The 23,005-nt window shown below is 37.3% G+C and overlaps 1 protein-coding gene across 6 annotated transcripts in view; it reads right to left on the bottom strand.

The window, feature by feature from the left end:
* Positions 1-23,005, bottom strand: part of SIK3 (SIK family kinase 3) — a 212,262-nt gene that overhangs the window by 68,841 nt on the left and 120,416 nt on the right. For all 6 annotated transcript variants that reach the window (XR_012503809.1, XM_074356962.1, XM_074356960.1 and 3 more), the window contains one exon: positions 4,151-4,312. Coding sequence is in view for 5 of the 6 variants with exons in the window: in XM_074356962.1 (XP_074213063.1) it covers positions 4,151-4,312 (162 nt within the window). In the remaining variant the exon portion in view is untranslated. The remainder of the gene's footprint in view (positions 1-4,150; positions 4,313-23,005) is intronic.

Consider the following 23,005-nt stretch of genomic DNA (forward strand, 5'->3'; position numbering starts at 1 on the left):
CTTAAAGAGTTCTACTCATTCTTTAAGACTCACCACAAATGTTACATCCTCAAAAGGGTGTTTATGTCCTCATTACCACTGTGTAAAGTTCAGATCAACAAGGGTTTTGGGCACCTACTACTGAACAGGTGTGTGCGAGGCGGTGGGGGGCGGGGAAACAATACACAAGATATGGTTACAGTCTCTGTGACACTTGCAATCTAATGGAATTTTGCAAACTGAAGTGGTTTCTCCATCCTCTGAACGGTGGTAACTAGACTACACAATTAATGTGATACTGAATCGTGAGTGCTTTATAACATCTCTTCTATTGTATCAAACTATGATTTGGTAGCTGCTGGACATGCTGCCACCCAGGGATACAGGCCACATGCTGAGAGAGACACGTTGTGCCTCCCCACCCCTTCATCTGCTCCTCTATGGAATCTCACACATCTGAGACACAAAAAGTGAAAGGTCAGACACCAAGAACCCTATTCTTTTTCCAGCATTGAACTCTCTATGTGAAAGCAATTTGCATGAGTGCTCTTTATAAGAAATTCAAAGTTTTAGCAAGTTAAAGGTGTTTCGAAAACTCGAATGTTTTCAAACAAGTTCTACTTGCACGCCAAATATGATGAAATTAAATGATACATGTGAAAATGCTCTGCAAAGCAATTTTATATATGTGAAGCATAATTTCGGTGTTATCTAACCTTTTCAAAGGTCTAAGCATTTGCTGCCCAAATAGACTGTAAATTCCTGAAGGTAGGAGTCATGTTCTTAAGACTTCTTTTTTTTCTTTTCCCTGATACCTGAGCAACGAGCCTTTGTTAAGAACAGATAAGATTTCAGATAACCACTATAAATTCTTAGTTCGAGACTTGGTAACTCTTTCAAACAAAATTCTTTATTGTGAAAGTGATCAATGCTTATTCTGGATTACCAATGACGGAAACATCTTTTAACTAATTCTACAGAAGACAGGTTTGTGACTGCCATTAAGAAGAACTATTTTATTCTAAAACCAGAAAGAAAACAAAATGTTCGCCTGGGCTTCATTCTCTTTAGAAATAGCACTAGAACAAAAATACATGGGTAAGAATTTAAGCACAAAAACTCTTAAACCATGGAATGATGTTTAATCTCTTAATACTTGTAACTGAAACTTACCTCTCACGTCCAGGGAACACACATTCTCCTGAAGAGGGCTAGCATAAGCTTCTATAACAGCTAGATTTTTATAGTAGTACCAAGTATTACATGTAAATTATCGCATTACTTCATACAAAAAGTAAAAATAAATTCCTGTAAATACAAACATTCCCAGAACAACTTATTCATCTACATTTGAACAGGATGCACAGTCTTTTCATCAAAACCACTAGGTAAGCACTGGCATGAGGAAAACATGAATTCCTTAAATTTCCTAATCTGAATTTTTATTAATTCCATGTTAATCTGCTGCTGTAACATATATGATGATTTTAAAATATGAGGTGCTTAAGACTAACAATATTTAAAATAAAACAAAAAAGCCACTCTTTTTCATGTGTTTCTTTCATATATAGCAGTTCTTTCTTACTGAGATTTACAGTAATTCATCAAAAAGACTGAGATTTACAATAAATCACTGAAAAGATCAGGGATCTGAAAGTCACTTTTAGCTTTTAGAATAAAAAGTTGATTTCATTACTTATCTGACCTTATCCTGTCAGAATCATCCAATCTCCCTCTCCAAAATTAGTCACACTGTAGTCAGCTTCAGCTAGAAGCATTTCTCCCACTGTTCCATTAAGTGCAAAGAAGACGTGGCAGATGGGAGCGGGCCTTCTATCTAATTTATACGTAAGAAGGAAGTTCAGGCAATGACTGAGAAACTGAGTAATGACAGCGTGTAGGAAAGACTGCAAAGACAATGCCAGATACTGCAGCAGGGCACCAAACTAGAGGTGCTCATTTACTTCTTGCTTTCCTCTGAAAACAAGTAATAAAAACGCAGACTTTGGGTTAATGAAGTAAAAATCTTGCCAAAGTATATGTATTAACACAGAAAGCCCAAAGCTGACTGCCAGCACCCTAGGAGTCTGTAATTACACACCAGCAGGTAGAGACTCACATTGTGACTACATGGATTTTTATTAACTATTAACAAAGGAAAGCATTAAAAAAAAATCTCCTTACCCAAATATTTGTCAGAAGAGTTTCTAATTTCAATTATCACCAACCTCTTCTTTTATATTGGTTTTCCAATGCAAAAACTAAAAGCCATAAATATTTCCCTTAACTAAATCAAAATGGTTCTAAAATCAAGAACTAAGGAAGCATAAACATTTTTCTTAGGCTTTGGTCAGTGAGGGTAGAATCAGACTGTAGCAGAAAAAGAGAGCCTTCTTTTAACTCACTACCCTAATCCATAATTCAAAGAACCCTGCGATAACATTCGTAATAGGCTAAATAACAGCCCTTCCAAGACGTCCTTGTCCTAATCCATGGAACTTGTGAATGTGTTGCCTACTCTTGCAGATGTGATCAGATGAAGGATCTTGAGATGGGAGACCATCCTGGATTATCCAGGAGGGCCCAGTGTAATCACAGGGTCCTTGTAAGAGGGAAGTAGGAGAATGAGACTAGGAGTGGGAGATGACAACGGGAACAGGAGGAGGAGGAGGAGCGATATGAGGAAAGGGCTGGAGCCAAGCAATGCAGGAGGCCTTGAGAAGCTGAAAAAGGGGAGGAGCCAAATTCTGCAGAGGCTCCTGATGGAACCTGTCCCACCAACGCTTTGACTTCAGCCCTACAGGGCTCATTTCAGGTTTCTGACCTCCAGAACCATAAGATAATAACTCTGCATTGTTTCAAGCCACTAAGCTTGTCGTAATTTGTTACGGCAACAAAAGACAGTTAATTCAACATTTTATTATACGTTTGAGGACTGTGAGGCTTAGTAGGTCTTACTACCATTATTTTAACTGAAGCTACAACAAATAATTATAAAAGAGGGTTGCAAATTGTCAGGTCCTTCCATCCTACCCACCCTTGTGAGAACTGCCGGCATCTAGAGAGTTTTAGAGAACATAAAACAAACATAAGGGCAAAGGAAAAACATGATTTTACGTAAGATAAAGAAAGCATCTAATTCCTGTCTACTATATACTGAGCAAATACGAGATTCAAAGAGCTTGCAACTATAAAAGTTCTAATCAGCCCAACTGAGATAAATAAAAGGCTGGGTGACAATCCAAGGATGTAAACTTAGAGCCTGGAAAGTGAGCAGAGTTATGTACACAAAAGAAACTGTCAGGAGAATCACTAACCTGCAAGGGTACACGCAGGTACTTTGACCTATAATATGGACTTGAACTCTCACTTCCTATCCAATTAAGGAGGGAAATCCTTAGAACTGCTTTTTACCTAGGTTTTTTTCAAGACAGTTATATTCTAGCCACACTTCTGTTTTCTTTTTTCCTTTTTTTTTTTTTCAACACTTCTGTTTTCTATATGAGACTCCCTCCCTTTTTATCTGGGAGATGAGGGACACACACAATGTAATACAGAAGATTGTCAGAAAACAAAAATGATTTATTTTTATATTTATAACTTCTATACAGACTGCAGTCACTTTCTTCTATCAATAGGTGGTGAGCTTGCATTGGCTGGGCAAATGCTGACAGCTTACTAATACTGAAGTATGAGTAGACTGAGGCAGTGAAAAATGCTTTTCAGGCACTGTCCGATGAGCAGATGAAGGAAATTTGAGGATAAAAAGAGATGAACTTCCTTTAAACCACTATGAGCTTTATTCTTCCTAAATGATCATAAAATCCATCTTAAGAATGAGTGTGTGCTACATCAGCAATGATACAAATCAGCCTTCTCAAGTGAAGCTGAGAGGGTATACACTTTTAGCAGTTTTTCTTACTACTTTATTCTATGTTTTATCCTTTATTATTTAAAAATTACATTTTCTTCTTTCTCCCCAACCTTTCATTTAATACTACATTAAAAAATAGCATAAATGTATTTGAAAGCTTATTAATTTTCAACCCACACACACACAGTCCTTTTTATAATACTTTCTGAATAGACGGAAACAGACAACCCCTTGCTTTAAGAACTTTAAAGGAAAAGCTCCTTTATTCCTATTTCACATCCTCAGCACACTTCTCACCTGCTATTTTGATATTCAGATTGGCATCCAGAAGCAAATTTTCAGCTTTTAGATCACGATGAACAATGTTCCGACAGTGACAAAAATAGACGGCTGCAACGATCTGTTTGAACTTCCGACGGGCCTCCTTTTCTGCCATCCTGCCGTGGGCCACCAGGTGGTCTGCGATGGAGAAGAACACCTTCAGCTCTCATTTCGGACAGTGGTATACTTTCAAAAGGCAGATGGAAGGAGGGAGGCAAGGGGGCCCAGGACATGAGTGAGTCAAAGACGTGAAACAAACACATGGAAAACAACACACTTACAGTCCTGATTTGTATCTGTAAAAATTCATCAGTAATCAGTACTCAAACTCTGTTCAGTATAAATTCCGTTACACACACGTATGCATAAGAATACACTTGCTCTACCATAAGAAAGGGAGTTCTGAGGATGCATGCAATGGTATTCATCAAGGATTGTAGCACTCAGCACCTTCCTGTTCATATCTCTGTTGCAAAAGATTACACAGACACAGCAAACATGCACATGGAGATAAGCATCAGCGATATTTCCTGTGCTGCAGGGTGAGTCAAAAAGCAGAGTCACAATAATCAATCATTTTAGGAAAGAGTAGACAGAAATTAGTCATTGCTAAGGGGGAAAACTGCTTTATAGAGGACTCTGTTTAGGCTAATATCTCTTCTGCTCTCTCAAAAGTTTACAATTTGACATAAAAATGTACTTATTTGGTGACTAATTCTCTGGAATGCATTATAATACACCTGCATCTTTACATTTCCATTTATTGTGCCTACCAAATATTTTTTAAACTATGTTGTTAATTTTTACAGATAACACCAATAGAAAACCAAGTGAAGTTACTACCACTTTAAATAAAATAATTTCATTGGCTAAGTTGCTAAGGTATAGCCAAAGAATTTACATGTGATAAAACTTTGTAATTCTACAAACCATGCTATCTACTATATTTAAAAATGAATAGATTGGCATAAAATCAAGTTCATAAGTTCTTTACTTTTTTCTAATAGTGGCAGTAGGTTTATACTGAACCAATGACATACATATCCTCAGCCCAGTTCTTCCTCTAACAGCATATATGGGGCACGACAGCTGATAGGATCAGAAATGTTAGCAGCACAGTTCACTCTGTTTGAAATTTCTAAGGCTCATTAGCACTATCCTTAAACCAACTGATCGAGCTGGAAAAAGACACACTTGCCATCATAATCATCCGGAAACAATGGGAAAGTGAAAAATTAGACAATTTAAGTAAGTATATTATTGTGTGTCTATAAACAGTAGTTTCAGTAATATTACCCAATTGTTTTGGCACCATCTCAGTCACCCACAAGACCAGTCAGGACCAGTATATCTATTCTTCATCATAAACAGGAAGTTTGAGACAAAGTGTATGTTCTAATAGCGATGGGTAAGATTAAGAGCTTGGGGAAAAAAATGGGGCGAGGGGGTTTGTGAAGAAGGGGGGTTAAATGACACTCCATCCACAGAGCAGATCTTCAAGTAATTCAAACTATATTCTGATCACAAAAAACATAAAACTTTGGAGACCAAATACTATAGTAAATTTAAGAACATTGCAAGTGTATTATTTAAATTATTAACTAAGATCCCCCCCAAAGGAGTTGTTCTAATTGTTAGAGTTAACATTGACCCACACACAAGACTTCTGAGGCATTTCCCTCAAAAACAATCATTCTTGTACCCAAGATTACCTATTTAGTAGGAAAAATAAAGAAAATAAGAGGTTTTTAGCTTAAAAGTGAAAAGGACGGGAATACAGCTTTCTGCAGGAGTTTAGAGGTGGTGATAAATGAGCTCACACTCTGGTATGTTTAGGCTCCTGGTGAGCTCTGTCAAATTAACTTTAAACAACACAAAGTCCCTAACTAGGGACAGTGAGTGCATGTAAGCTGTGAAACCTGGACACCCATCAGATGTGGACGCTGTGTTCCATTTTGAGAGGCCATTCTCTAACAGTACCTGCTCCTTTGACCCACTATTTCTCTTAAACCAAGGCCTAATTATTCTAATAATATGTTTAGCTGCTAAACTTTGTCTAATTAAAGAGCTTTGAAGAGACAGCTATTCTTGAGAAACATAAAAATAAACCCTTATGAAGGTTTACCATCAGAAGCTCATTTGGCCAAACCACCCATTAATTAAAATGCCCAAGAGACATTCATCTGGCAGTAAATACTAATTACCAGAATACATCAAAGAGCTTCTTAAATACAACAGAATGATTAATTTAGTGATTTCCAAAATAAGTGACTTTCTTTTATTTAAAAAAACCTCTTTATATTTTCTAAGTACTTTGTTTTCCTAAAATGATTGGAAAGTTCTCAAAAATGTTACAGAGGCCAGGAGCTGGTGGAATGCAGCCTCGTTCTGTTTTATCTCTACAATGACACACTGGTTGTCCTTGGATGCATCATTCATACTGCCAATATCTCCACCTCTTGATCTGCTAAATAGAAACAAATTCTGTTACATGCTATGGCCAAAGAAAGAATAGCATATTTGGGAATAAGCTTGTACTCTAAGAGTCGTAATATATAATTTTAACTTTCAAAGACACTTAAAAAGCTATTTTTTTAAAAAAAGATCCACTCAATAGTACACAAGTACTACTTCAGCGTTTGGTTAATAGGTTTGTTCAGGATTCTGCAGTGCTTGAAGGTGATTATTATTATACACCAATTGTCACTGTTAGATGGTTCTGGTTAAAAGCTTATCGTGACAGCACACTGGTTAAAACTGTATAGTACTTTCCCTAAAGATACCCAGGGTGTCCCTAAAGTTATGAATATAAAGAAGGGATACAAATCACTTTTTTTTTTAAGGTGTTGGCTGCAAACACCAGATGTTTTTTCTAGCCATTGTGTTTGATGTTTAAGTTTCCTCTTCTTTGGCAGCACTGTGCTCTTCTTCACATTCAAGACCATCACACTGGCTCGGTGTCATTCACACTTTAGTCTCTGCTTTTATTTTTGCCCATCTTATTACCACCACCCCTCCTCCTATCCCGTTAGTTTGCTTTCAGTGTAAACCTTCAGGGTCTGGTGGGTGTGCCAGGAAGCTGGCGGCCTGCAGTGGTTTTCAGTCCCCGCTGAAACTGCCTTTCAGCTGCCTGCTGACAAATGGCTGCTTTATGTCCGTGTGTGCTCCATAGGCAGGCAGCAAACATTCTTCAGGCTCAAGTAGGACACTGAACTTTCAGCAAAGAAACCCAGAGCAGTAGCCCCGTCTGGACTCAACACAAAGTCACAGCATTTGAATAAACACTGGGGCAGTTTCAGAAGGCAAATGAAACAAACAGCTCTTGAATTACTCAACATTCAAAGTAAAATATATTCTGAATCTTGTCAGGACAAACCCTAGTTGCAGGGAACTCTGAAGAGTTGTTCAGTGAGCTAGTTCTCCTAAATGCTGTGCGAGATGCCACCCATGTCTCCTGTCCCAAACGTCCCACCCTGGAGCCATGACCCTAGTCCCCTGTATTCCCGGATCCCTGCCCGCTTCACCCCACCCCTGAGTCTAGACAATCTTCAGCCCATCACAGTTAAGTCTCTCTTCACCATCAATTACCTACTTATCTATTTAGTCGCCACTATACCTCTGGGGCAAATTTAAAGTTTTTCTCTATCACAACTTCAACCATTTCAACCCAGACAAGGATGAGATGACTCTCAGTTAAGAGGAGAAAACGGTTCTCCTGTTTCCAAGCTCTTACCAAAAGGAAAGAGTCTAAGTTCTCTTTCTCACTTTCCAATCACCATAAATCACTTGGCACTAGATTTCTGTAATCCTTTTTATCTGCTCTACTTCACAAAACATAAAAATATTAGTGTCACGAAGGGATTTATATACCTCATGAGAAGTATATTATTAGAAGTGGGGGGGGGAATAAATTCTAAAATTTCAAAAACATTAGAGCGCCAGCATTTATAAAGTTTGCTTCAGAATTCACTGTTTGTAATTTTGTCCCAATCTGACTCAGGAAGAAATATCTTGTGGTACATTTAGATTCTAACCTTTCAAAGAACACAAATACACATAAGGCAGTCTTAACTTCCCGAGGCCAGTGGCAGCTTCACTGGAGTGTCAGAGGCATGCCACTAATGGGGTAGCGGTGGGGAGCCAACGTTTCTTAAAATAAGTCACTTTTCCACTATAAACAGACAGTGTCTCCATTTGTCTGCTAGGTCTACAACTCATAACTGATCCAAAACACTAGCTGAAAATGAACATACCCTGACAGCAGGTCAAGCAACAGGGCAGAAACTTTTCATTTTTCACGATGAAGAAATAAGCCAGTCTAGAATGGGGAAAAGGCGGCTTGTGTGCTAAGCCTAGGTGGGTACCTGAAAAAGTTTCTTCCAATTCCAAGCTAACCACAGCCAGCAGTTCTTTGCTTGGCCACCCGTTTCTATCATTTCTTCTTTCTACACCCATGGAAACGACTTCCTGTTTATCAAACAAACACTTCTTCCCAAAAGAGCCAGGGCAGCCGGGGCAAGGCCAAGATAACTCAGCCGCCTCTCTGCATCCTCTTTAACATCACACCGGCCCCAGCTCTCGGGGGCCCCGTGCCGCCAGAGACCAGAGGAAGAAGGCTTGTGATTTTGCTTTCTTTGCCCAAATCCAACAACCTCACACCAGGCTGCCTTACTTGTTGCTGCTTCTTGACGCCAGCTCTTTTCTTCATCCTCCCAGGGGTCCAGGCCAAAAACCTTGCTGCCATCTTTCTTCGTTCTCTTTCTCCCATACCCACGTCCAATTCATCAGCACATTTTATTAACTCTGCTATCAAAACATACACAGAATTCAACTATTCCTCACCCCTACCCCTACCCGACTCTAGTGCCACCAACCTAGTCCACTAGCCACTGTCTCCCTCCTGGATTACTGCAATAACCTCAGAATATTACTCCCAACCATATCCCTGATTCTGTCCTTGAGCCCCCCATGATCTACTCTCAAAACAACAGCCAGAGTAATAATTCCCTACCCCCTACAAAAAAAGATACAGAATTATTTGGAGTTAGTCATTACTGGGTACCCTTGCAGGCATAAAAACAAAACACACATAATTTTTTTTTCTGTCTATCCCAAATAAATTAAACTTTTTCTTTAGGGATTCTGAGAAAACACAATTTCTTTGTGAAACACAGTCACAGGATATGCTTTTAGTTCTGAAAGTTTAAAGCTAGAACTATTTTTCTTTCCTATGCCTCCTTAGTACACACAAAAGGGTGCTCTGCATACGATGGATGCTTAATAATAACAGATTAACTCAAGGAATATCAATCAGAGGAAAGACTATAAACTTTTATAAAAACTCATTGTTTTACTCTCCATTTTTATTTTGCTAATAAAGTCTGTAAATTAGGCATTGTTTATGTTAAGCCTTTATTTAAAAAATGCTATTCTTTTGATAAGAAATCTACCCACATTAATGTATAAAGGAGGATTTGCTTTCTCGTAGCTTCTTAAAAAAGTACTTCTAGACTAAGCTTAAGCTCAGGCAGCCTATGAAACAGGATCCCATATGTTCTGAAAGGCCTTTCAAGAATGTTACTCAGACTCTTCTGATACAGTACAAATGCTTCTCATTCTACACCAATCTAGTAGCAAAGTGGGGTTAGCTACTTTTGTAACACAGAGGATCTTCCCTAATTCCTCGTATAATCTGCAGGTTTCAAATCAAGCTCATTCTTTTGAAATCCAGCTCAAATGTCGTATCTCCCAAGCTGTCCCTAACCTACTCATGTACTCTGGAACTGGCCCATAATCTGTGTCTAATGGCATTTAGTCTATATACCTCTGTGACGTCAATGTACAACTATATCACAGTTGTTTCTTAACATGTGCATCTCCCTCCTAGACCAGGGATTCTTGGTCTGTGGAAGGGTTAGCATCCATGAATCCCTGTAAGGTACAGGAAAATATGTACTGTGTGTGTTTCCATTTGCATAGCAAGTAAAAGGAAATACAAACATGTATGTAGGTATATCTGTGTATACATTTGTTTATATTTTCTAAAGTAAGTAATGTTAAGTGAGAAAGTTCTAAAAATGGTTTTTATAGGGGCATGGAAAAGGGATGGAAAGCTAGACTTTCCTGAATGCACCCTGTTTTATAAGTTTTTTTTAACATTTTTTATTGATTTATAATCATTTTACAATGTTGTGTCAAATTCCAGTGTAGAGCACAATTTTTCAGTTATAAATGAACATATATATATTCATTGTCACATTTTTTTCTCTGTGAGCTACCATAAGATCTTGTGTATATTTCCCTGTGCTATACAGTATAATCTTGTTTATCTATTCTACAATTTTAAAATCTCATCTATCACTTTCCACCCTCCACCCCCTTGGCAACCACAAGTTTGTATTCTATGTCTATGAGTCTATTTCTGTTTTGTATTTATGCTTTGTTTTTTGTTTTTGTTTTTTAGATTCCACATATGAGCGATCTCATATGGTATGAGCGATCTCATATGGTATTTTTCTTTCTCTTTCTGGCTTACTTCACTTAGAATGACATTCTCTAAGAGCATCCATGTTGCTGCAAATGGCGTTATGTTGTCGATTTTTATGGCTGAATGTTTTATAAGTTTTAATCTTAGAAACATGCAATGTCGTAAATAGCTCACATAATTTCAGAATTGAATCAAACAGAAGAAAAACTAATTTCTACAAACTGAAAGCAAATTGGAGAAAAATGAACCTAATTCTAAGTTAAGTTGTGACATAATCAGAGAATAATGTTTTTAAGTGACAATTAAACACAATAGTTTGCCTATGCATCTTTAATGGGATATGTCCTAAGGACAAAAAGAACCAGTAGTCTCCTAATATTTGGAACAATATTGGTATTATTCTGAATCAGTCTTGCCCTCACTCTCATAATAAATACTGTAATTATGTTAAAGTCATTTGAACCCACAATCTTTAGCATAAGAGAAATGAGATATAATATTATATATTTCTAATATTCAATTCTTGAATATTCAATATCATTAAATTCAATATAATATTCAAGAAGTAAAAAACACTGAAATCTTACATTTCAATTGGACTGTTAGTATAAATTCACGTTTCCTTTTTCTCGCTATAAAAAAATACATATTTCCTACCTCTGTGCCTTGAAAGGGCCTTTAAGCAATGATAACTGTAGCAATGTAAGCATCCCTTGGGCACAGAGTGAAGGACCCAGAGCTCCCAGGAGAAATGTTTGATTCCAGGTCTGTGACAGGAAGTGTTCAAGATAAGCCTGGGACATCTTACCTAAATGCAAGGAAGCTATCAAAGACTATTGGGATCATGTCAAAATGACATAGGGGTCAACTTAAAGAGGCTCCCACTGGCTAAGCAGAATTACTTGAGCATCAAAAAAATAGTGACTTGATAGACTGAAACATACCAAATGTATTAAAATCTGTAAGTTCAAAATGTATTACAAGATAAAGTCAACTTCATTGATCACCACTGGTGATTGTAAGGATACCAGTTCATTATTCTGAAATTTAATACGTAAAGGAAAACTATCAAGCATTTATTTTGTATTTACTGTAGTTTCTAAATAGCTTATAGACAAAGTTCTTTATAGAAGAACTATAGCTAATAAATGTAAAAAGAATGAGAGAATTAAAAATCATCATTTTGCAACTTCTAATGAAGTAAAGTATCTAGGCAACTAAATAATAAGAGTGGCTAAAACATTAGGTCAAAAGTGGATGGGAAGCTTCGTACAAACTTATAAAACTTTATACACCACTAAAGTGGGGAAACCAGATGTTATACAAGTGCTCAAATGATGCAGCAGTAAGACCATGGCTTGTTCCTGCCTCTGTCCCCACCAAAGTGACCCATATTTAAACCAAACCACTTTACAGGAAATAGTGAGCCAGAAGAACAAGTTAAATGACACAAGAAGGATCCAAATCCACAATGTGGGAAATTTTTTACGACCATCCAGTTTCTTCAACACATAAATGGCATAGAAAAAAAGTGTGTGTTTGCAGGAGAGAGAAGGGGCTGTTACAAATTATAAAAAATTTAAGACACCAACTCAGTGGATGTATGGACTCTGCTGCATCATGATTTGAACAAACTATAAAAAGATGTTTTGAGACAATTGGAGAAAGCTATAAACATGTCCTGCCTATTAGTTAATTTTGTTGGGCTTAAGAATGGTATTGTAGACTTCAGCTTTGGTTATGAAAGAGTAATTGATACTGGATTTACTCTCCCACTGTAACCAAATATAACATTTGGACTGTTTGCAGACTGTGGACAATAACCAACAAAAGTCTATGATTCTTCAGAGAAAGAAAGCTCAAGAGTTGAGCCCCTTATTCACCCCAAACCACAATCTATGGAGACAGAACCCAAGCAAAGAAAAGAGAGAGAAAACAGACCAGCGTTAGGGGCTGGTAAGGCAGCTAGAATTTGGGTGGCAGGATAGCAGAGAAGGATGGAAAAGCAAAGAAACGCCAAAAACGAGCATAGAAATTCTGATCATGTCTTGGCCAACTATCAAACTGTGCATGAACAAAGCAAAACTATGAAAGGCTTAGCTTTAAAAAATTGCTGGGAAGATGGAAGCTAAAGAGGAATTTTTAGAGGTTATATAGTGCTCAGGGGATGCTGGAGTTCAGATACAGCTTACAAGGAAAGACTCTGATGAAGATTTTATGTACTCAATTGAGACCCCAGAAAACAACATCCTGGGGAGTAAGAGCTATGCCATAAAAGGAAGGGCAAAACTAAAACAGAGCCAACCTAACAACGCCCAAAGCTAAGCCTCAACACGAACAAGGAGATCCATAGTAATAAGTGCCTGCCAGAATAGATGCCACATGATAGAAAACACCATAAGCCAGAGTCTCTGCAACCTGCCACTCTTAGGAGCCAGCAGGAAAAGTGACCGATGATCAAGAGATGAAAGTCAACAGAAGAAGAACCAGAGATGACTCAGATGTTAGAGTTAGCGGGCAAGGACTTCAAAATGACTAGGATTAATACGGTAAAGAATTAATCAGGAAAAGACGTACAAACAGCTTTAAAAAATGGAATACGTTGAGGGAGAATCAAAATCTCTAAAATATATACTATCTATAAACATATTCTAAAATGGCAAAACATCTGAAATTGAGAATTCATGGCATATATTAACAGCTGGCGCAGCAAAAGACAGGATTAGTGACCTTGGGACAGATATTATGGTTAAGTTTTTTAAAAATCCTTACATACAAGAGAAAATATTAAGTATTTATGAGTGAAATGGTATGATTTCTTGAATTTGCTTTAAAACACTTTTAACAGAAAAAAAGTTGGGAAAGACGGAGGGTATAGCTCAAGTGGTAGAGCATTTGACTAGCATGCATGAGGTCCTGGGTTCAGTACCCAGCACCTCTTCTGAAAATAATAAGTACACAAATCTAATTACTCCTCCCCACCAAAAAATTTTTGTTTTAAAAAGTTGGGAAAAATTATAAAACAAGAACAACAAAATGTTGATAACTGTCAAAACGAGGTGATGAGTGTATCAGAGTTCATATACTATTCTCTTCCCTTTCATATATATTGGAAAACGCCTATAAAAAAGTATTTTGAAATGGAATGTATCATTTGCACATCTATGTTCATAAGTCTTACGTGCAATAATCAAAAGGTAGGAACAAACCATGTGTCCATCTATGGATGAATGGATAAACTAAATGTGCTACATCCATATAACGGAATATTGTTCAGCTCTAAAAAGAAGGGAATTCTGACACATGCAACAACATAGATGAACCCTGAGGACTTCATGCTAAGTGAAATAAGCCAGTCACAACAGGACAAATACTGTGTGATCCCACTTATATGAGGTACCTAGAGCAGTCAGATTCAGAGACAGAACATAGACTAGTGGTTGCCACAGGCTGGGGGTAGGGTAAATTATTATTGTATTATTATATATTATATTATATATTATTACATATAATATATATTATTAATAATATAATATACAATAATAATATATAATATATAGTTAAATAATAATAATAATTATTATTATTTAGCTTTTCCACATCTCCAAAATAAGAGAATTATTATTTAACAGGTACAGAGTTTCAGTTTCACAAGGTGAAAAAAGTTCTATGGATGGATGGTGGTGATGGTATAACAATAATGCAAACATAATTAACTCTACTGAACTGCATACTTTAAAATGGTTACAATGGTAAATTTCTTGCTATGTGTATTCTACCACAGCTAAAAAAACAGGAATCTCTCTCTCCCTCCCTTTCCCCTCCCCCACTCTATATGCGCGCGCGCACAAACACGCCCAGAAGAATATCTTCAGGACATCAAAGTTTGAAGGCACGCTGAAATACAGCACACTAATTCCAAAAATGAGCTGAAAATCTCTTTATATAAGTTAAATATTTCTAAATATTATGACCAAATATCTTTATTTTAATAGTAGTTTCACTTTGTCAGAAAAACTTCATTTTCCAAAGAGGATTAAGGAAAAAAAAAAAAAAGTTCAGAAAAGCCTCAGAAAAAATACTGATATAGGAGCCAGGTAAAAATATTCCTTTTGCTCATTCTCTGCGGCATTTACTTTTATGTCACGACAGAACCATCAGGAAGATTAGATGATAACTCTGAATGCATGCTTAGCAGTAAAGTGAGATCATCAAACTGTAAGGTTTTAAACACTAAGCACAAGTGGCTTCCGCACACATCTTGGGCAGGTTGCGAAAATAAATGCTAAAGTTACGTCTAACATTAAGAAAATAAAACCAAAACACGAAGAATTATGAATAGGAAATTAACTGGGGAAGGAGTTGGAGGTTGTTTTAACTTCGAATGACTAAATGAAGTTCAGTGATATAGTTACCTGCTTTTGTCAGTAAAGCCTTAGAACACAGCCAGTTTTTATAGCCAAAGGGAGTAAATGATTTAGTGAAAAAACATTATTTTAGTTATAAAAATATATAGACTGTTGCGAAGTGTAATAAGAAAAACATGTTATTAAAAAAACAAACCAGCACATAGTAGTGTGTTCAAATAAACAACTGTGATGGTGTTCTTGAACATCTAGAAGGTTGCAAGATAACATAACTGTTAACACTAAACACAGTATCTGGTGCACGACGGTTCCGCAACTCAGTCCTTCCCATCCTCTGCTCTATTCATGAGTCTGAGCATCCCATAGCATAAATAAATGGCTTTATGAGAAGTTTTGGGTCCCATACATGTTGGCACCATTAGGAAATGTTATTTTTAAGGCACTCAGAATGTTCGTAATAAATCATAAACATTTCAACAAAGCACTGTTAAGTTAATAATTTATTTTATATGCCCGTAAGTTCTGCTTGGTATTCAGGAAACTCTTCTTGATAAAGTGCTGGATTTATGACTTGACGGTCTCAAATAGGAAGTTTGGGGATATATATCTAAAGAAATCATTCCGTGGAAGTTTTAAATTATGAGTTTAGTGGTTTACAGAACTAACCAGTTTCTCAATTCTGTTTGTAAAATTAAACAGCCCACATTGTCATGGCTGCCCCTTTATAATACAGGGCTGAATAGTATGCAATCATTATTTCAGTAAATCCACTGAATGCATAATAAATGCTCATTCAGTAACCATTTATTGAAGCCTATTACAGGGCCTGGAATTCATAGTCTTTAATATGTCTTTCTCTGCAGTTATGCAGAGAACAAAAAGGTGTTTTTCTCCCACGTCAAAAACTCATTTAATTAAAATATGTTATGGAGTAAGATCAAAGTTCCACGCTTAACTTGGTTATATTTCACTGTGACACAATGAAATAAATTTACTGACTGCCTACTATATGTTAGACATTGCATTAAACAGTGAAGACACAGATGAGTAAGATTAAAATGCCACCATCTGCAATCTAGTGACATTCGTTGATTCATTCAGTCTTTCATTCAACTGATCAATAAATATTTAATGAGTACGTATTCTCTGTGAGCACTATTCTAAGTACTAGAGATTTATTAGCAGCTCAAAATTTATGAAGTCCTTATTTTTATATTTTAGTGAGGTGAGACAATAAGCAAATAGATAAATAAATATATGACAGCTGGTAATAAGAATCAAGAAGAAAAACAAAACAAGGAAGGAAATACAGAGTAGTGGGCCAGTAGGAAGAGTGAGATTTTAGACAGCATGGCTAGCAAAGACCTCTCTAATAAGGTAACATTTGATAAGAGACCTGAAAGGAACGGAAAAGAACCATGCAGATATCTGGGGAAAGAGTATCTCAGGAAGAAGGAATATATGAAGGCCTTCAAGTGGGAACAAATCCAGAGTTTAATAAACAAGAAAGAGATGCCAATGAAAAAAGGAGGAGACTAGGACCTAAGGCCAAAGAGGCAGCTGGAGACCAGATTATATAGAGTTTTACAGACTGTGTTTATTTCAAACAGATGGAAAAGACAATAGAAGTAACTGGGAAGATTTGACTCTCATTTCAAAAGAATCACTACAGGTGTGATAGGGGAATCAGGGCAGATTCAAGGAGACTGGTTAAAGGCTACTGCGACGATCCTCAGAAGAGATGACAATGACATAGACCAGGTTGGTACTGGTGGAGGTGGTGATAAGTGTTCAAATTCAGCATATATATTCTGAAGGTAGAGTCACCAAGATTTACTGATGGATTTGGCCTGAGGCATGAAAAGCAAAAGAGACATTAAGTATGACTACAGAAGTTTTTGGTGTGAGCAACTGGATAAATAGAGTTGATAAGTAAGGTTAAATTACTAAGTAATTTAGACAATATACTTAGTCCAATGTCAGTAAATATCAGACACGGAAACACAAAAGGAAAAAACCTTACTACAAATAGTGCTATAGTAGAGGTATGTTCAAGAAAAGAAGGAAAAAGGCAATAACTCTCTAGCACCATCAGGGCAGAGTTCACAGAATGCGTAACATCTGAGAAGGGTCATTAAACTTTAGCAGCGGCTAACAGGGCAAAGGACAGCAGGGCTTTTGTATCTTGTGTTCTGACACCTCCTACCGATAGTCACCCTTCCACCAATTCCTCTGAGGCGAACAGCCCCTTTATAGGCCACTTTATTGTTTGTGGCCTCATTTTTTTTTTTTTTTTTTTTGGCCAACTGTCTTTCTTCTTCTATTTGTACATGTCCCCCAAATCCCAAACCCTAGATCAATCCAGTGTCTTTCCCCATTTACCCACAGGCAGCTGATCATTGCTAAGGGAAAAAAGCATTCAATCCTCTAGAATGAAACAAGTTGATGGTTTCCTATCTCTAGGGCCTTCAGTCAGCTCTTTTAGCCGTGCTTGATCACTGCCTCTCCCATTCCCCCAAGGGGTCAATTTCACTTTCTCCACGCTCATCCAGGTCCCTACCCTCTCACCCTTGACTCTCTCAGGTGATGATGTAGCCTCCTACTTCAAGTAGAAAATTAGTAACTTACTTCACATTTTTCTACCTAAAATTGCTTACAGCTACATGCATCCTTTACCTTTTATCCTTCTTGTGAAAAGCCAGTTCCTAGCAACTATGCTCATAGCTCAATGCCCTCCTATTTCTCATTGATCTGGCTGTGGAGATTATCTTTTCCTAACTCCCACAGGGTGGTGTGAAGGGGGTCAGGTACCACCTGCACATACAGTTGGGTGCATTAAAGGAGAGGAATCCTGAGCTTAGAGAATCCAAGTCTTTTATAATGGGAAATAACTAGATCCATCCTTTAGCTCCATAGGGAGAAACTATCTCTATCTCCCAAGGCTGTTGGCTACATAAGCATCCTTCAAAAGGCAGTCTGGGGCAAAGGCAACCAGTACCTTACTTGTAAGACATAAAGAAATGTGAGATACCCATAGAGAATTCTCTCCCAACATCCTGTTTCCTAATCTAGCTTCTGTCTTTTCCATTCTTTTGTTCAGAGCCATGTTTCTCAAAATACCAGCCCTACTCAATGCCTCCACTTCTTTAACATAGTGTAATCTGGCGTCTACCTCCATCATTCCATTGACATTTATTTCCCTTGCCAAAGTCACAAATGATGTCCTAGTTGCCAGTTAATCTTTATTTTATTTGACCTCTTTGGAGCATCTAAACTCTTGATCATTTCCTACCAAAGCTCCCTCCTTTGGCTTCATGAAGTTCTACTTTTGATTCTCCTCCTATTGTTTTGATTCTTCCTTCTTATTATCTTTTGCTGGAACTCTTTCCTCTGACTGCTATTTTAACAGTGATTTTCCCGTCACTCCTCTTCTCACTCTCTCTCTCTCTCTACACTTCCCTTGAATAACATTTACTCCTTTGGTTTTTGAAGGCCATCTACATATTAGTAAACTACTTATGTTTTATGGTTAGCCAAACTTATGCCAAATTCCAAAACTATACAACCAATATTTCCTATATATCTCCAGCTGAGCATCCCTAAAATGCCTTATGCCATTCTCATTTCCCATTCACACTCCTCACCTAAATTATTCATTTCCTCTCCTTAAACCTGTTGTTCCTCCTTTAATTTCCTATGTCTATGTTGGCAGCACTATGATCAATCCAATAACCCAAGTCAGCAAATTGACAGTTATCCCACAGCGGGGACTGGCAAACTGTAGACCATGGACCAAATCCAGCCTGCTGCCTGGTATATACCATAAAGGTTACGATTTTAAAGGGTAGAATTCAGGGTGTTTCTATTTCCTTATTGAGACTCGCTATTCGTTAAGTCATTGTTATCATCATCATATTTTGTTATTTAAACATGATTTATTTTAATTATTTGAACAAATTTATAATAATTGCCAGAAGTTGTTTTTTTGCTAAAAATAACATCTACATACACCCATTCAGAGAAAGTTTCTATTAACTACTTTTCTCTCTGATTGTGGATCACATGTTCCCAGGTTTTACGTTTTCTTCCAGTTTTATTGATATAATTGACAGCTAGTGCCGTATAAGCTTAAGGTGAGCAGCATAATGGTTTGACTTACATACATCACAAAATCTTTTGACCATGCTACATAGGGTATTTCTGAAATACCTTGCTCCCCCTGGTTAATTCCAGGCAGCATCCAAAGATACAGTTCTTGCATTACTTCTTGAAAGCCTTCACCACCCATGATGTTAATACTAAACACCTGATCATGTTGGGGTATGCCAATTCCTCCACCTGATAATTGATTTTCCCCTTTGTAAATCATTAATATTTTATGGGGAGATACTCTGAGATTATGCCAAAATCTTATCCTCATCTGAGTATTCCACAGATGTCTGTTAGGTCTAGTTGGTTTATAGTATTGTTCAAGTCTTATTTTTCCTTGCTGATCTTCTGTCCAGTTTTCCTATCCATTATTGCAAGTGGGCTACTGATGCCTCCAATGATCATCATTGTCCATTTCTCCCTTCATTTCTATCAGTTTTTGTTTCATGTATTTTGGTGCTTTTATTAGACACATATGTTTATAACTGTTATTGTTTCCTAATGTATTGACTCCGTATCATTACAGAAAGTCCCTCTTTATCTCTAGTAAGGAGAAAGTCTTTTGTGTTTTAAAGTCTATTCTGTCTATTATCAACATAAATCTTTCCAGCTTTGTCATTGCTCTCTGCATGATATATAATTTTCCATCTATCTGTGTCTTTGAATTTAAAGTATGTCTCTTGTAGACAGCGCCACTGGGGCACATGTTTTGATTCAGTCTAACAACCACTTAAACCACTTCATTAGATTATTCCATCTACTTACATTTAATGTAATTACTGATAACAGCTGAATTTAGGTCTGCTATTTTATTTTTTGTTTTCTCTAAATTTTGTCTTTTTTGTTGTTCTATTCCTACATTACTGCTTTCTTTTGCATTAAGTGAATATTTTCTAATGAAGTATTTCAATCTCTTTAATGATTTTTTACAGTATAATTTTTGAGGCTTTTTTCTTTAGTGACTGCTCTAGTGTCAGCATGCATACTTTATGTTATCCAAATGAGCTTCTCATTTATACCAGCTTAATTCCAGTGATTACATAAAAGTGTTACTCCTTTACAGCCAGATTCCTTTTACCCCCTTTTGTAGTTTTTTTATTAAACATTATATCAATTAATGTTACAAATCCAACAATACCTTGCTATAATTATTTCTGTGCCATCCGTAATGACTTCCTTAGCCTAATGCAGTTTTTTTCACACATATCTCCTTTGTGCTGTTACTGACAAACATTACACATATATTATAATACAGGCCTAACAATGTCTTTTATATTCAATAGGTTATTTATTTAAATAGGTTAAGAGAAGAAAGGAGAAAAGTATGCATCTCTTCTCTTTATAATTACATAATTACCTGTATTGGTGCTCTTTGTTTTCTGTATGAACTTAAATTACCTTCTGGGATCACTTGCTTTCACCTTGAAGAACTTCCTTTATTATTTTTTGTAAGGTGGGTCTTCCAGCAACAAATTCTTTGTTTTTGATTATCTATTTCACCTTCATTTTTGAAGTACAGGTTTACTGGATATAAAATTTTGCTTAATAATTGTTTTTTCCCTCTGAGCACTTTAAAAATGTTATCCTATTGTCTTCTGACTTCCATTGTTTCTGCTGAAAAGTCCGCTATTAAACTTATGGGATTCCCTTCAAGTGATGCATCGTTTTTCTCTCAATGCTTTCAATATTTCAATGGTTTCTCCCTGTCTTTGACTTTCACTGCTTTTATTATGATTTATCTGTTTGTGGATCTCTTTGCATTTAACCCTAATTGGATTTTGTTGAGCTTCCTGGACATGTAGGTTATTGCTTCTCAACAAATTCATGATGTTTACAGCTATTATTTCCTTGCATATTTTTTCTGCTCCTTTCTTCTTCTGGTGTTTCCGTTACACATATGTTGGTGCATTTGACTGTGTCCCACATTCCTCTAAAGCCCTGTTCACTGTTCTTAATTCATTTTTCTCTCTGTTCTTCAACTTGCGTAATGCCTATCTCTCCACAAATTCACTTCTTGTTTTGCCAGTTCAAATCTACAGTTAAGGCTCTCAGACGAATTTTTTTTATTTCAGTCATTTTACTTTTCAGTTCCGTAATTTCCATTTGATTCCTCTTAAAAAAAAAATTCTTTCTCTTTACTGATATTCTCTATTTGATGTGACACTGCCATCGTATCTTCCTTTACTACTTTAATTGTGAGTTCCTTTATGTCTGTGAACATGTCTATAATGGCTACTTTCAAGCCTTTTTTTGATAAATCTGACGTCTGATCTCTCTGACAGGCAGTCACTGTGGCCTGAATTTTTTCAGTGCATGGGTCATTCTTTCCTGATTCTTTATATGCCTCAATCTGTTGCTGTTCTTGGAAACTAGACATTTTAGATCATATAGTGTTGCACCCCTGGGTACTGGTACACCTCTGCCCGTCTAGAGCATATTATTGTTACTGGCTTATTTATTTTAGTGACTAGCTGGATTGTTTTAGTGAAGTTTATTCCCCCATACATAGTGTCAGCTTCCGATATTGTTCCTCGGGGAGGCACAGCCTTGGTATATCCACCATCACCCTCAGACCACTGGATCACCATGGTTTGGGTAAGGCTCTTTCCTGTCTTTCCTTGACTACGCCCACCTGTTAAAATCCCCAAACTGGCTGGTTGCGCTCTTATTTTCAACAATGCCCTGGAGCATAAATTGGTCTATAAACCATCCACTCAAACTCTGGTTCCTTTGAAGGAACAGTGCCTTTGAAGGATCAGTGTGTATTTTGTTCTGACCTTAAGAAAGCTCGTGATGTCTTCCTCCCTGGTTTTCTCCTGCAAACTAGCTTGTCTGTAGTGTAGCCTGTATCTTGAATCTCCTTTGAAATGCCTTTTACCACAACCTCCACTGTTCTTGTGGATGCCTTCAGGCTTGAACTTCTTCATTTTATGTTGCAAATGAAGTCAGCTCCTTTGGGAAGAAATCAGGAGCTGTCTGTCTTATGGTCAGTTTATCCCTTCGGGCAAATCTCTGAGCCAGGGCTCTGAGCTAGTTGTGGGGACAAGGGCAAAGTTTTCTCTGGGTGATGCTCCCATCTTAGGAGCTGAGCTCACTAGAGAGAAAGGGAACACAGTCTGGAATTCTCTCAGCTTGAAACTCTCTTGAGCTGACCATCCAATTTATAATCCAAGACAAAAGTGTTCTGGGTCCCAGTATTTTCAGCATGCCACACTCATGCCAAGTCAGGGCTGGACAGAAAAAAGAGTCCATCTGCACTCACCCAGGACTTAGCAACAGCAACAGGTAGCTGAGGGCAGGATGAGAAATTCTGATGTCCTGTTCCTCGGGGAAGAAAGTCGTTAGTCTAGCTTAAAGGAGGGGATGGGGGTGGGCAGGCCTGTGTTCTTGGCTATAGTAGTCTTGAGTGGAATCTCTACCTTGCTGAGCTGGCAAGGGGGAAGAAAGAAGCGGTCCTTGCTTCAAAATCACACTCTCCATTTCTTACCAAATTTTCATAGATGTTCTTGAATAAATGTTTCTTCATTTGTTGTTCACCTTTAGTACCATTTCCAGAGATTTTAAATGGCTGGGGTTTGGGGGGTGGGGCGTGGGGAGGTGTGTTAAAATCATTTTCACCAGTTTCACTGGGAGCAAGTCAGAGGAACTTTTTGTGCTAACCTGGCAGAAGTCATCACTCACTTGTCCTTCAACATGGAGGTGAAGGGAGCAAAGTGCTGGGGCTCTGTGTATGCTATCTCACATAATCTTCACAACCGAAATAGACATTACAGATCTGAGTTTTATACACCATGAAACCAAGTCTCAGAATCATTTAGTAACTTGCCC

Source organism: Camelus bactrianus, chromosome 33 (genome assembly GCF_048773025.1).
Source record: "Camelus bactrianus isolate YW-2024 breed Bactrian camel chromosome 33, ASM4877302v1, whole genome shotgun sequence".
Lineage (NCBI taxonomy): Eukaryota > Metazoa > Chordata > Mammalia > Artiodactyla > Camelidae > Camelus > Camelus bactrianus.